We start from the raw sequence: 14,474 nt of genomic DNA, 5'->3' as shown, positions 1-14,474 counted from the left end.
CGTCAGGGCATTCCATTAGGAGGGTTAGTCAGCGGCGGCACTCTTCCCGTCTGAAACGGCGACTGCACAAACAATTAAAAGGGAAGCGATCGCCGTATAATAATCGTAAACGCGAGCGAACGGGCGAGTACGCGCGCGCGCACGGGCGCACGGCCCCAGCCTTGGGGCAAGGCGGACACCAAGAAGACGCTGACGTTCGTTTAATTTCCCTTGGCCCACGCTGACCGTATATTTTCGTAACAGTTTTCATGGCGCGACGCGGCCCGAAGACGCGTTAATCACCGCGAACAGATCCACGTCTCCGCGTTCCAATAGAAAAGTTAAATGCCTTTCCAATGTACCGTGTCTAAATATATTTGTTTTTTCACAAATTTCGATTCTGTGTATTTAAGATACCGTATTATATAATGCCACGCGTCCTTGAACATAATTAAACATTTTCTTATCAACTTCTCTGCTATTCCATGATAATACATATTTATGTATTTCGTTTCTCTTATTTTGATTATACAGCTTCCTTATTCCGTTTCGTTCCTTTTTTTTTTTCTTAAATTTTCTGATCCTGTTGGAATATTAAAGGTACTGTGATGCAGATATTACTTGTGCAATATTTAAATTTAATTTTGTTAACAGTTGTTAATTTGTGTTCATTGCGAAGTATGTCGGCAGTTGCCAAAAACGTGACAACAGGATATTTGAAATGGTATATAGGTTACAAATTTTCGACGAATAAACTGACTGCGAATAAATCTCTTCGTAAGATCATTTGCTCGATTACCGGGCGACCAGTTCTTCTACTTTCTGCATTTCCTTCGCCACGACGGTGGTAACCCAGGTATCGTGATACATTAATCTTTACTAATAATCCTGAATGGTCACGGAAACTTTCGTAACGTGACCCTTATTCGACGAGAAATGAAAGATTTAATCCACACGGTTCACCCGGGACCTAACGCGCACAAGTAAAAAATCACGCAATTCAGAGATTAATTCAATCTGACTAGGGAATCGCAAGAAATTAAATTTCGGGTTGCGTGACTTTGGAAGTGTTTCCGCGCTACGGCAAACAAGCACGGCTGCCGATATATTAAAGCTAACTAAAGGAATTGGAACATAAGACACGACATAGTAAATACATTTATCTCAATTAGAGTAAATACAGTGAAGTGATTTTTAAGGTGTAACAATAAATATTTTTATCGATTTCTGATTAATCGTTTTATCAAAAATGAAATAAGTGCACTAACATATTAACTGTGCATGTGTAAGTATAAACTTTAAAAGAAAATAAAAATAAATGATGATCATATATCATTCCTAATTTCTTATCAATATTTACGTTAATTGCAAAAAAATAAGCAAATAATTTTGTTGGACCCACAACTTTTTCTGAGAATTTTTCTTTACACTTCACGTGCTAACATTCATGAAATATGTTATTAAATATGCATTGAATTTTAAATAATCTTTTACCAATTTCTACATTCCTGAGTTTTTAAAAGTCAAATATATTTTCTTATTTTATTATTACACCTCATATTGTAATAATAGCGACCGTTTAATTTATCAAAAATTTATTCGGCCCTAAAAACGGTCGAATCTAGTATTCGTTCCCAGCGGAACTGATTAATCTTGAAAATATATTTTTCTATCAGGTGCATTATCGTAAAAAAAGAACAAAGCAGCGACGGATGAAGCTTTCTCGAATCGTCGAGGACAGATGTACAAGAAAAATAGGTGCTGCCATCAAATTCGCTTCCCGTTGGCGGTCTATCTTTAAATACACGCGCCTCTATATTTTCTTCGATCGTTCAGAGGTGTTAACAGCGTACAGCTGTTGACTGAAGCGCGAAATCTTGCCCTTGTAAATGTCGTTCCGAGTAAGTGGATGCAACAAGACGCGAAACGACGAGTTTTGCAAATGAGCTCTCGGAAACGAGAATGGGGTAACCCGAGCTATAGAAAAAGAAAGTAGAAAGATTGCATAATAAGTAAAATTGTGCAATTCATGCTACAGTTGAGATAAATTGTCTCTAAAAACGTTTGCATGTGACTTAAACGAAACCAGATGAATCGTTAAATACAAAACTCTTTCGTAAGAAAATTAATTCTAATTAAAATTCAATTTTACAGAACAAAACGTTATTAACAAATTTCTAAGTATCTATAATTTAATTATCAACTGAAAAAAAAATTTGAAAGGGGTACTAGTTTAGTCAAGGAATAAATATTTTAATTAATTGAGCTTAGAATATCAAACGTAGAAAAGTAATTTCTGAATATTAATATGTTTGAATTTTTTAATTTTAATATAATTTCAGATAAGCTCAAATGATTTCAAAGTTTATTTACGGAAGCTGCCAAGACCAGATATATTAACTGCGATGCCTATACGAACTTACACCATTGACAATCGGTTATCTATTTCGTTTCCCCTTTATTTTTCTTGTGTCCAAAGAAGTAGGCGTAGATGAATAGGTCTAATGTGTGCAGAAACATTTATTAAGAAATGAATGTTATACATGTGTATACTGCTTTAATAGCCTATCATTGATGACTCAGCAAGTAATCCGCGATAGAAGATTTAAAATATATGTATTTTAATATTTTTAACCGGTGGCAGTCGAAGATCGTTCCGCCTACCATCAACTACGAGCCGCACCTGCTAAAGAGGCCGGGTTCATTAATCACCGGGAGAATCCAAATGTCTTTTATTTACCTTCAGTGGCACAGATTTATTGCAAAACCTACGTAAAACCCTTCGGTGACGCGTCCTTTGTGTACTGGCATCGATTTTCCGCTGGTGGAAACGCGCAACAATGCAGCCCCGAGCATCATCTTCGCGGAACGCGAAGTCTCGCGCCGTAAATAATCCCGACATTATTTATGAAAACTACGGAGACAATTGCACCACGGGGCGCGACCATTCTTCTGGGTCAAAAATGAACGAATAAAAAGAAGGGAAGAGAGAGGAGAGAAAATAAAAACCGCGAATTGCAGTTAACCGTAATGAAGCAGTAAATTCTAGTTTATGGGCCGGGGATAGAAATAAATATTCTACTGGAATAATTATTGAAAATGACGCGACGCGCGCAGCCGCGATCTATAAAATCTATCTATACTCCAGATATTTGATTTGTGTCCTTGCGATTTATATCATTGACCGCGACTCGTTTGCCAAAAATTCCGAAAATAAAATACGATTTATAAAGATGCCTCGTCGAATAACTTTATTAGAAGTGAAGCAATATTACAGAACGGAATTGGCAACCAGTAAAAAGGAAATTTTTATTTAAAAAATTTGTTGATAGCGAATTTAAGTTTCGATGTACCTAAACACTATTTTCTATGCCAGATCAATGCATACTTTAATAGTTAACTGATTAAACTAACAATGTAGAACGGAAAATATTTATTCCAACATAATGACACAATAGATTGTGACCATAACTGTCTTAACTGTTTTATTGTCAAAAATGCATGTGACTTTAAAATATTCTTTGAAATCAAGTATTTAACAATACGTAAAATAATTATAATAAGTAATTAATAATTCTTTCTATTCGTTATTACCCCAGAAAAATAAGTGATTGAAAAACGCTCAAAATTCTCGTAACAGTTAATGTGTTAATAATTCGTGTCGAATTTTACTTTAAAGGGATGGTTCCACTTACACACAAAGATTCATAAGTTCTTGAATTTCCGGGTTCCAAACCTTTCCTTGTTAGTAATAAGAAACAATTGTATTCTACTGGTTAGAAGTAAAAATTAAAACTTCCGTTACCTTCAATCTAAAACCGGAAAAAAACCCACGCCCAAAATCATTTGGATTCCAAAAAAGCGAATATTAATGGTAAAAGTACTGATTTCGAGTCTTGGTTTGCCTTACTCGTAGTCACGGCCCTGACTAGCCGTGACCGGCAAGCGATGGCCGTGTGGCGCCAAAGCTCTGTGGACGCGCTCTTGAACGAGATTTTCTTAACCCGTCCGAAAGAAAAACCGTTCTGACGCTTTCTGCGAGGAGGAGGTTCCTCTTCAGAAATGTATGCAGAATCCAATGGTGCATAGCAAATCCGTGCTGGTCAACCTACTTTTCGTAGAAATGTAACAGAAGTACGTACAAAGTACGCCCATCTTCCCTTCTTTAAACTTTAATCATTATTTACAAGCATTTAATGATACGCTATATTTAAAATTTGTACAGCTACATATTCAGATAACTCTCTTCTATTTTTTACGACCAATTTTACCTGCCTATCATTTTTAGTTGTCGCATAACACTTGTTTCTCTGAAAAATTCGTCCGTATTTAAAAAAACCCATGTTTTTTGAAAACAGGACGTGACCCAGCAATTTGGTTTTCAGATTCATATTTAAGACAAGTAACTCCGTAAGGATCACCTAGTGGCTATTACAAAACAAAAATCGTGTTAAACAGTATAACAGGTGACGTGAAGTAGCTTCTGCGTAAAATCGCCGGTCAACAATGAATTAACACTAAAACTACCAAGCGATTAAACTGACTTTTCGAAATTTCTCTATAGAAACTGTAAGAGTGCACCTATTGAGACTTTAATTGATTTACAATTCAGTTTGTGCATTGCTAAATCATTTTATTTAATAATTTCTCAGAGAAACATCTGTTATCTTTAATAATTGCAAAAGAAGAAACCAGGAATGAGTCATATTGACCCATCTGGTAGTGTTACTGTTAAAAAAAAATCTTCGAATGAGTTAACCAACGAACACGAGTCGAGGTGGCATCCGGACATCTCCGTTCCCAGCGAATCGTGAGCATCACGTACCGATTACCCGTCACGTTTCCCGTATTTAACCCCGAACCAAATCTAATTCCATTCCATTCGTCCAGCAACGGGTGCAACGGGGGGAAGGGATGGCGCAGTATAACAAAGTCGACGGCATTAGCCAGCTGCTTCCGTTCCACCGAGGAAATAAATCTCGCGTCGCCCCGTCCGGAATCGGATACCGGCGAGGAATCGCGTTGGACGTCCTCTTTCTCTCTCACCCTACCACCCTCTCTTTGCCTCTCTCTATGCTCCTCTTTCTTTCCAAGATGCAGCGCCGGGTGCAGTTCATTTCACGTGCCTCCCACTTCTCTTGAGTTCGACGCGCGAGATAATATAGGAGACCGAGGGATAAAGAAGGACAGAGGTACGCGATGAAAATGAACGGAAAGAATAAGAGGGACGAGAAAGGGATGAGAACGAAGGTGGGTGTACCGGGAAAGGGAGGGAAGAAGGATTTCACCTCTGAGTAGATCGTAACACCTGGGTCCATCTCGAGGGACGAAGTACCCGACGCTGGACGATATGGCCGCCGATTTATAGAACCTACTGGATCTCTATCGGTCTCTATATAATACACAGACTTTGATTCCTTTCAATTTATAAACGAATTTGTCTTGGAACGAGCATCAACGGAGAAGGTTGTGCTTTGGCGGGAATGTGTTCGATGGGTTATTAAAATTGGATTGGTATTTAATACGATTGATTTGTAATGCTTATAAAAATTGTAGTAATAGATTGTTGTTAGCTTATTTGTATGTTCATTATTGTGCTCAAATAAAACTATTTAAAAATCTGTTTGACGTGAGTGTTATTCAACAGAGAATACTTATTATGTCTGTTTATGACTAACCGTTTCAACTTCTAGTAAACACCTACATATATGCGCGTGCCTGTCAGACTGTGTGGTAGCCTTCTGCGATTAACCCTTTGCGCTCGACAATATTTTTCATTACAAACATTCATTATCTTCTGACGAAATACTGGCAATATTATTTATAACTTACATAAAGAAATATCTTGCTTAAATTATGAGGCAGAATTGTATTATTTCTATGTTTCACGCGTTAATACCTTATTCAACATTTTATATCGAATTTTTCATTTTACAATTTTATTGCGTTCAATTAAATGGCGACTAAAAGTCGCCTCTCGAGTGTAAAGGGTTAATCATAAAACAGCTGAACAGTGCACAGTTTCATTAATTTTTCATTGTATGTTAACATTTTTTATATCTTAGTTCTTTTCTTAGCACAAAATCAGAATGTATTGTTGAATGTGTATTGAAGTAAAACTACTTTTCAAAACATTTCAAATATATAACACGTTCAAGGTATCAATAATGTGACATAACAAAACTAGAACCCGTCATTTTGACGAGTGCGGTAGTTACAGGTTAATACTAAAACTACCGAGCAGTTAAATTAACTTTTTGAAATTCTTCCATAGAAACTCTAAGAGTGCATCTATTGAGACTTTAATTAATTCACAATTCAGTTTGTGTATTGCTAAATTAATTTCTTCAACAATTTCTCAGAGAAATGTCTGTTATCTTTCTAATAATTGCAAAAAGAATGAAATTAGGAATGGGTAATTTTGACCCGTCTGGTAGTTTTAGTGTTAAAGGATCGTACTTCGAAAATTGTGACGAGAGATCAATAAGAACGTACAGCCGAGCGAAGCCGGTGTAAACCAATATTTATTTGTAGCGTCGTACGCGAGTTTGCGGATCGTCAGCGCGCGGACAAAGGGACGTGCATAATTAAGAGCAATTTACGACGGTGACATCGTCGAACCGGAATAATTTACGAGACCATTATATTCGATTTTTCTTGGAAGCGTCGTATTGGCGCGGCGTTCCGCTCGTTTCATTCGCTTTTACAAGCTGCCGACGTTCCCGCTCGTTCTGCAATAGGCTTCTGCCGGCGCGCTCGTAAACCTGCCCTATCTTTAGGGGCGGAGGTAAAGGAGACAGGGTCGAAGCGTGTCACGTAACGCCGCCGCGGCCCGTCACGTCCTGTCATCTTGAAAACTGTAAACGTGACAACCCTCGTGACTCGGAAAACGTGAGGGTAAATATTTAGCTGGCTTGGCGCGGCACGTGGCCAACTACCAACTAATTTCTTCTTTACACCAGTAGCCCGCGCCGCTGCCGCATATTTTTCTATTACATTCTTCTCTCGTAGCTGACGGACTGCTCGTTTTAACCCTCCGCAGATGAGGATTTTTGAAAGTAACTCTTTGCGCTGGACGATATTTTTTATTCGAAATATTTATTATTTTCTGATGGGACATTGATAATACTATTTGTAATTTATATGAAAAAAAATCTTGCGTATATTGAAGGACAGGAGAATTTTATTTTTGTTTTATATGTCGATACCTTATTCGAAATTTAGAATTGAAGATTTATGTTTGTTTTGTTCTGTTGAATTTAATGACTGCAAAATGTATTTCGAGTGCAAAGGGTTGAGGCTGGAAGTACCGAGCAGTCAAATGGATTTTACTTCATCTTTTTATACTATAGAAAGTAGAGTTTATTTATTGAAATTTCTGTTGACTTATATTTTAGTTTACATATTGTGAAATTAATTTAGTTAGAAATTTCTAAGGGAAGCTCCTTTTCATTAATTATAAAAGAAATCAGGCATGAGTCATTTTCACTCGCTTGTTAGTTCTAGTATTAGAACCGTTTTCCATAGGAAAATAAATTATATTAGGTTGGTACATATGAAATGACGGTTTTTTCGTTATACTTTTGTTTTTGGCATAACCTCGTTTATAGTCATACCGTCCATTGCCAGAGTCACATTTCAAAAAAGAAAATTTTCTCAAAAGTGTTACCTTTTGTTATTTGTCTTGAATTTTATACCGATATGAATTCAACCGATATTCGTGTAATTTTTTTATGAGCATAAACTTAGTAATAATGTTGGAAAAGCTGCACGCAATATAAACCAGGCGTTTGAAGAGAATACTATTAACGATCGAAAAGTGCAGCGTTGGTTTGAAAATTTTCGGTCTACATATTTAAATAGATTTCAACAAAACTTCTAGCAAATATATTTTTATATCTTTGCAGTCCAAACATGTGCAGGCACACCTTAATTTTGCTCACAATAGTGGCGAATATTTTTACGTTTCCCGTGCTTTCCCGTTCGAAGAGTCGATGTTTGTTTTCAGAATCTCAAATAGCGCTTTCGGCGCGCATTCCTCTACAATTCGCAGTGGTCCGCGCGCGCTGTCGCACAGAGCGTAGCCTAACAAAGCTCGATGCGCGTGATGCGCGTGGTGGAATCGGCTTGCGTAACGCACACGCTCGATGCACGCCACGCCGGCTGACCCACATGCGGGGTCTTTATTTAAACTGGTTTCCTCCTCGGCGTTCTTTAGTGCCGTCTTTCGGTTACAATTTCATTAAAAGAGTCATTGGATTCGAATATCGCGCGTTGCAACCTCGCGCATACGATTTCGGACTGCCCGCTGCGGATGTACCAACCTAGGCCGAGTCTATTAATTGCATCTCATCGGCGCGTCCCATTCATTCATTAAGAAGTTCCATATTTTTTTTTCTTCAGAAGATATACTTCATTATGAAAAATGTCTAGGGAAAATATTTCAGATCTTTTAACAAGGAATGGAACACATTTGTGTATGTTTAAAAACAGTACAATATTAAAGAGATAAATGTAATAAACATTAATGTTGTTGTTTTTAATACTTTGTTTCCACTGTTGATAGTAGCAAATTATTATTCATTTTCTTATTAATTTGATAAATAATTGTCAGATATTAATAGATAATAAGACTAAATTGTATTTTTTGTTCGTTATATATTGCACTGCATATGACATTCCTTAAACGTGTTTTAACGAGCAAAAATATTTGTAAATTTATATTGTATTTAAAATACGATCACCACCAAATTTGTGGCACATTTGTGCTGCGTATCGTGTCAAGTACACATGTAATCTTAAAACAAAGCGCGTTTAAAATGTGTCCTAAACTTGGGGACTGTATACAAGCCGTCACCTGAAATATGACTCCCAAAGTGTGAGCACTTACTCGCCGGTGCTACACGCGAGTGTTTCAACTATTAAAATGGAATTTAGACCGACCGTGCTACTGGTGTATTTCCCCCTGCCAGCTACGACCCGTGTTAAACGTTTCTGTCGCTATTATATAGTCTCGAATTCTTCGGTCTCTAACACTGAGGACAGATTTCTTAGACAATACAGGATGGCGACAGAAGTTATTTATTTATCTGGATTGATTTTAAGGTGGCCACATTAACAGTAAATTCATTAATGACCACGAATTGTTAAATATAGAATTATTTACTAGATAATAATACAGTAGTTATATAAATAATCAGTACATAATTTGCAGAATAAACAGTTCCTAATTATAATGTATATTATTTGCATATATTATAGATTTATATAATCCATTTATGTATAAGATTATTTGATTGAAAAACTTTAGCACGTGATGGATACTGTTGAAATCATTCAGGTTAGTCTTCATGTTTGATTTAATATTACGACTGTTTCTTTCAGAGGAGAAACTAGGGAAATTTATTAGTATTTAATAGCTGTCAAAAGTTGCGACTCAAAAGCAGTATATAGTAGTCATCAAAACAGACAAGGGGTCTTAGCAAATATGGATTTAAGAACGATTAGTTCTCGAGTTAGATCAGAAATGTTCTACTATAAGCTTGTAACAAAATAATAAACTCTATTGTATGTTTATTTTATTTTGTTTTATATATTTCTTCGTTAGATAAATTGATACAGTGAGTGGAAAGCTAATGTTCAGGGTTAAACAAAATACTAAGACCTTTTGCTTGCTTTCATGCGAAAACATGGCGGAGCGTGTGTTGAAATGAACCACATTGAACACAGATAGTAGAGGTTATGTTTCACTAATAGAAACACCTTGTAAACTAGAAATATTTAAACTCATTATTACTGAAATACTTTTATTAATTTTGGCAAGTAATCATGCTACCAAAATTATAAAACTTTCGCTAACACTCTATATGTAATAAAATCCAAAACTGACTTAATTTTCTTCTAATTTAAGTACATTTTTTTAAACACATATTTATCGAAGAAAGGTCTCAAAATTTCCAAGCGTTCCAAATGAAATCAGGTCTCCCACTCTGCCGAAGATCGGTTCCTAATATCCCTAACAAATAAACGCATCGCCGAGCGTGAACAGAGGATCGATGCCGCGTTCCTTCCATACAAAGGAGCGCCCACCGTGATAGAACAAACTCGTGGAAACGCGCCGGTGCACCGAATTCCGTGAAACGTGACAAACAAGGAAGAAGAGTCGAGGGAAAAATGAAAGAAGTCTCCGCTGGCGGAGAGCTGAAAGGTTCAACGGTATTCCCATCGATTCGCGGGCAATCCTTTGGGCGGACACGCAGTCTAATGGAACGTGTACACAAGGATGCTAACACCGACGCAGATCTCTCATGTTTGTAACCACTTGTCGAACTATATTCTTGCAACTTTTATTGTCGTGAGTAGAAAGAGAAATGTATGGTACAACTAATTGGAGAATTTATTTTATGTTGATGTTGATTATTAAATTCTATTTTTGTAAAAATTTTTAGTATAATTATACGTCGAAGTTTATGGTTATGAGCCTTTTCTTAAAATAGTTTTTAGGAGAATGTTGAAAATATTGTAGACAACTGTAACTTGGGAATTTTACTCACAAAAGTCATTCTTACTGCACACTCAAAAAATAGTAATCTTTAATGAATTATAATTCCAAAAATAACGTCAATATTTAGCGCGGACTGATAATTATGAACTTATTTTTGTTCTTCATTCATTTGACAAATCTGCTCCAAAGAATTACTCTCCAAAGTATGGAAAAGAAACAAATTTTTCCCCAAGTCATCGATAGGTTACTTGTTACAATATATTTTTGCAATTATTTTCTTACGATGTGGAAGAATAGGTAACAAATGAAATGGTAAGAAATGGAAAAAATATGAAAAGATATTTTTATTCATTCTTTTTTTAGAAGGGGGTGCAACTTATTGATCGAGCCCAGTAAAATCCTCCGGTTGAAATTCAGCATAAGATTTCTCGATGGAAAACGATACGGCAGTGACGCGTGTAAACCTTGGGACTAGTTCGAATGCGTCGTGTCGATCTATAGAGATCTATAAAGACCGTTCCCACGAGGAGTGCTACCTACGTTTCCCGAAGCCACGGCATCGTTTCCATATCATGAGGCACGTCTCTATCGGGCGAACGAGGAATTTCTATGGATAGTGCTACAATGTATACCGCGTCAGGTGCACCGATTCGCCGATGGACCGATGGAGACACAAGCGAATTGGAGAATCCGGATCGGGAAAAGTGTGTTTAGTTTATTGCTTTCTCTCAGAGTTTGTCGAACTCGATGCATCGCTACTTGCGGATTAAGAGAATTACTGTGCCCCAAAAAAGAAGGTAAAATTTTGTAAAAAGACACACAATAAAGTGATAATAAATTTTTTAAAACGATTTACAGAAATCATAACATTTTTAACATTTTACATTTAACATTAAATGTAATATTTTATTAGAATTTTTATTTCAGCAATGTAAACAAATATTGTATTAAACTTGTAAATTAGCTATAATTATATTTTATTCAATTTAATACTAAGTTATGTGAAATAATGTGTAATTAAGAATTATTATCTATTATCTACGATAATAGACGTTCGTAGTAATAACTAATAAAATGATAACTGAAGTCAACAACGATTAATTATATATATATTGAATAAATATTAATACTAAAGAGCGTTGACCAAAAGACCTATAAATATAACAAGAAAGAATAGTTGCTCATAACTGAATACAATAAATAACTTCCCGAGATACCCTTTGTGTCTCTGTAGCTAAAACTTGATAAATATTTAAAAGAGTCAGAGCATTCTTTAACATTCCAGATTCGACGCCTGTTCAGTACCACTGACACTTTCCTCAATCTTCAAGAATACATTTTCATGTTTATGAATGAAACATTGCACATTCAACCTGCTACCAATGGATTCATATATACATCTCTCTTTTACCCATTTCACGAAACACGCTGAAAAATTTCCGAAATTCATACAGCCAAGTAGTTCTACGAACCGAAAAACATGAATACTGGTTAAACCAATATTAACATATTTTTTAAAAGAAAAAATATTTGATATATTGAAAACAAAAGAAATCAAAGTATTTTATGATTATTACATCTCCATATTCCAGGATTTCATTCGTTTTAAAATTTCTGAAAATTTATTTCAATAGAATCATCTGTCTTTTGTATTTTATCCTTTCATTATTCCCCGCATTTAAATTCCTGAATAGAGATTATTAGCGCCGGAAAATTAATTATTAAAAGTACAAAAATACGGTTTGCTCAGCTACGCGGCAAACGTCTATTTCATGAAGGAACCTACACAGACTCAGCGACACGATGACAGTCCTGGATTATTAATGGACGGCAAGCTCGTCTGTGCCTTTTACGAGGGACGATTAGTTGCATATTTGATGAAACACAGATCGAACGGGATGGACGCACTATCGTCGCCCTTTTTCGCGGTAACACGACAACTACGGGTGCTATCGCCCATCAATATTTGTATGCTCATAGTGTTCACTAAAGAACGAACAGCTCATCGAGGCATCGTGTATCACAATACTTTACTACGAAACTAGATTTTAAAAGCATTTTCGGTACAGAAACAGCCGCCGCTTGATAAATAACCAGCTACACCGTAAAATTTACCGTTATTTTGTATCGATTGAGAATGCATTTGTTATCGCATACTAATGGCAAAACGGAATGTTAACGAAACGCTTTTACATGGAATATTTTCCTCAAACGAGACGAATATTGAAATAGAATTCTTTAATGGGAAACGTGGCAAGAGATATTTGTGAAAGAACACAATCACTTTACCATGTGTAATTAATTTAATTCCTGAGAGTAACTAAGAGAAAATTGATGAAGAATTTCAGAGAATGTTTTAAGCAAACATAATTATATGAAAGCATGATTAATTAATTAGTTAGGAAGAATCTTCACAAAGTGAAGAATAATAGAAGTGTAAAGAAAATTGCATTGCGTTTATAAATTGGAGGCTTAATTTGATAGAAATGTCAATTAGATCTCCCTGGTTACATACCGAGTTGATGGCTGTCATACTGCTAATTTGACCTGGATCTGTGTTCACTAGCCCGTTGTCACTCTACAACAAAAAAGAAAAAAATTGTGAGTTAATTGCAGAAACAGGAAAGCTATCCTACAATTGTGATTGATATTCTTGGCAAAGAACAATGCAAACTGTGTTCAAAATTCATTACAAAATTTTACTACGAATATATTAATAAATATCCATTAACATCAATATAATTATATCAATTATATCAAGTCAACCTTATGTTCATTATATTTTATATACACTGAGTTAAACAAGTTCCAATTCTCAATACTAATAAACAAAAATGCAACAAAATGTAAATATATTTCAAGTAATATCACTAAGTAGTGAATTTTTTCCAGATCCAATATTTATTATAAAAAAATAAAAACACAATTTCTTAACATTAGTTGGCATTGTTCATACAAATTTATTGAATTTAAGTGGCGATCTTTTAAACTATAGCATCTTGTTAAAAAAATTGTGATATCCCAATGGAATTTCACTGAAAATCATGTCAGAAATTTCGCAACGAGTACAAAAGAAAGAAAAAAGAAATGAAAATACCATAGGTGAAAAATGCGCAACTGTTAATTGAACTCGTTAGGGTCACCGTGAGCTTCTCAGCGACTCGTAAGTGGTAACATGAAAGTTTCTCGCATCGCGAATTTTCAAGAACGAAGTTAAATGTGGGGTGACGCAAGTGCACTCGGCGTCGGGACATTTATTTTCTATTTTTTTTATTTTTAATCGCCGCCTGGTCGCAATTAAAATTTCAGCGCGTCGAAAATGTTCCTCATTTGACCCTTGAAACCGCCTCGTTAAATCGGGATATTAATTAGGCGGCGTGAGCGTTGCTCGAGTACCATCGAAAACTTTCTCGAACCGAAGGATCAGCATCGATGTCGTTTATAATTGTAATTTATTTAGGAACAACCTGAATACAGAGAAAAGTTCATCTTGTTACATTAATCTCGGAGTATCAATGAGAAACTGTGAATCTGATGACATGAAAAATCTATTTTGTAATCGATCTACACCCATCGAAAGATTCGTACTCTCGTGTTCAATATTGCATAAAAATAGTACATAATACGAGCAATATGTTTTAATAATTTTTGGAATTTATGTCTGAAATTTCGTAATTTGCACAATGTTTAAGTAATAAATAGTATAAATGATATCATTTACAGGAAAGAAGTTTTACTTAAGAAAAATACTTAAAACAGAAGTAATTTCATCTTTTTCAACAAACATGACTATAACTATATAAAAGTGTCACAGAAAAATTGTCTATGTATAAATACCGTATAATATTGTACAAAAAGAAATAAACTCGATTTATGATTAAAGATAAAATATAAATACAATTTTATGGAAAGTTAAAAAAAAGATATCTACGTTCTCTGTAAAAACTGCCACTTCCTTTAGTAATGGCATGAATATGCATAAGTTTATCGA

General features: G+C 35.4%; 1 protein-coding gene and 1 long non-coding RNA gene across 12 annotated transcripts in view; one reads left to right on the top strand and one right to left on the bottom strand.

Annotated features, from left to right (window-relative positions):
- LOC116426634 (uncharacterized) overlaps positions 1-14,474 on the bottom strand; it is a 651,129-nt gene that overhangs the window by 357,964 nt on the left and 278,691 nt on the right. For 9 of the 11 annotated variants that reach the window (XM_076369924.1, XM_076369923.1, XM_031975851.2 and 6 more), the window contains one exon: positions 12,999-13,061. The exons of 1 other annotated variant lie outside the window; for it this stretch is intronic. In XM_076369924.1, the coding sequence (XP_076226039.1) occupies positions 12,999-13,061 (63 nt within the window). Of the gene's footprint in view, positions 1-12,998; positions 13,062-14,474 lie in introns of those variants that run through there. One more of the 11 variants, XM_076369928.1, reaches the window with a different exon arrangement.
- On the top strand, positions 76-3,475 carry LOC143174772 (uncharacterized). The gene is made up of 5 exons (XR_012999095.1): positions 76-319; positions 514-579; positions 659-835; positions 1,656-1,880; positions 2,322-3,475. It is a non-coding gene; the product is annotated as an uncharacterized LOC143174772 (long non-coding RNA).

The sequence above is a fragment of the Nomia melanderi genome, chromosome 8, assembly GCF_051020985.1.
Source record: "Nomia melanderi isolate GNS246 chromosome 8, iyNomMela1, whole genome shotgun sequence".
NCBI classification, from domain to species: Eukaryota; Metazoa; Arthropoda; class Insecta; order Hymenoptera; family Halictidae; genus Nomia; species Nomia melanderi.
This window is presented reverse-complemented; position numbering and strand designations above follow the sequence as displayed.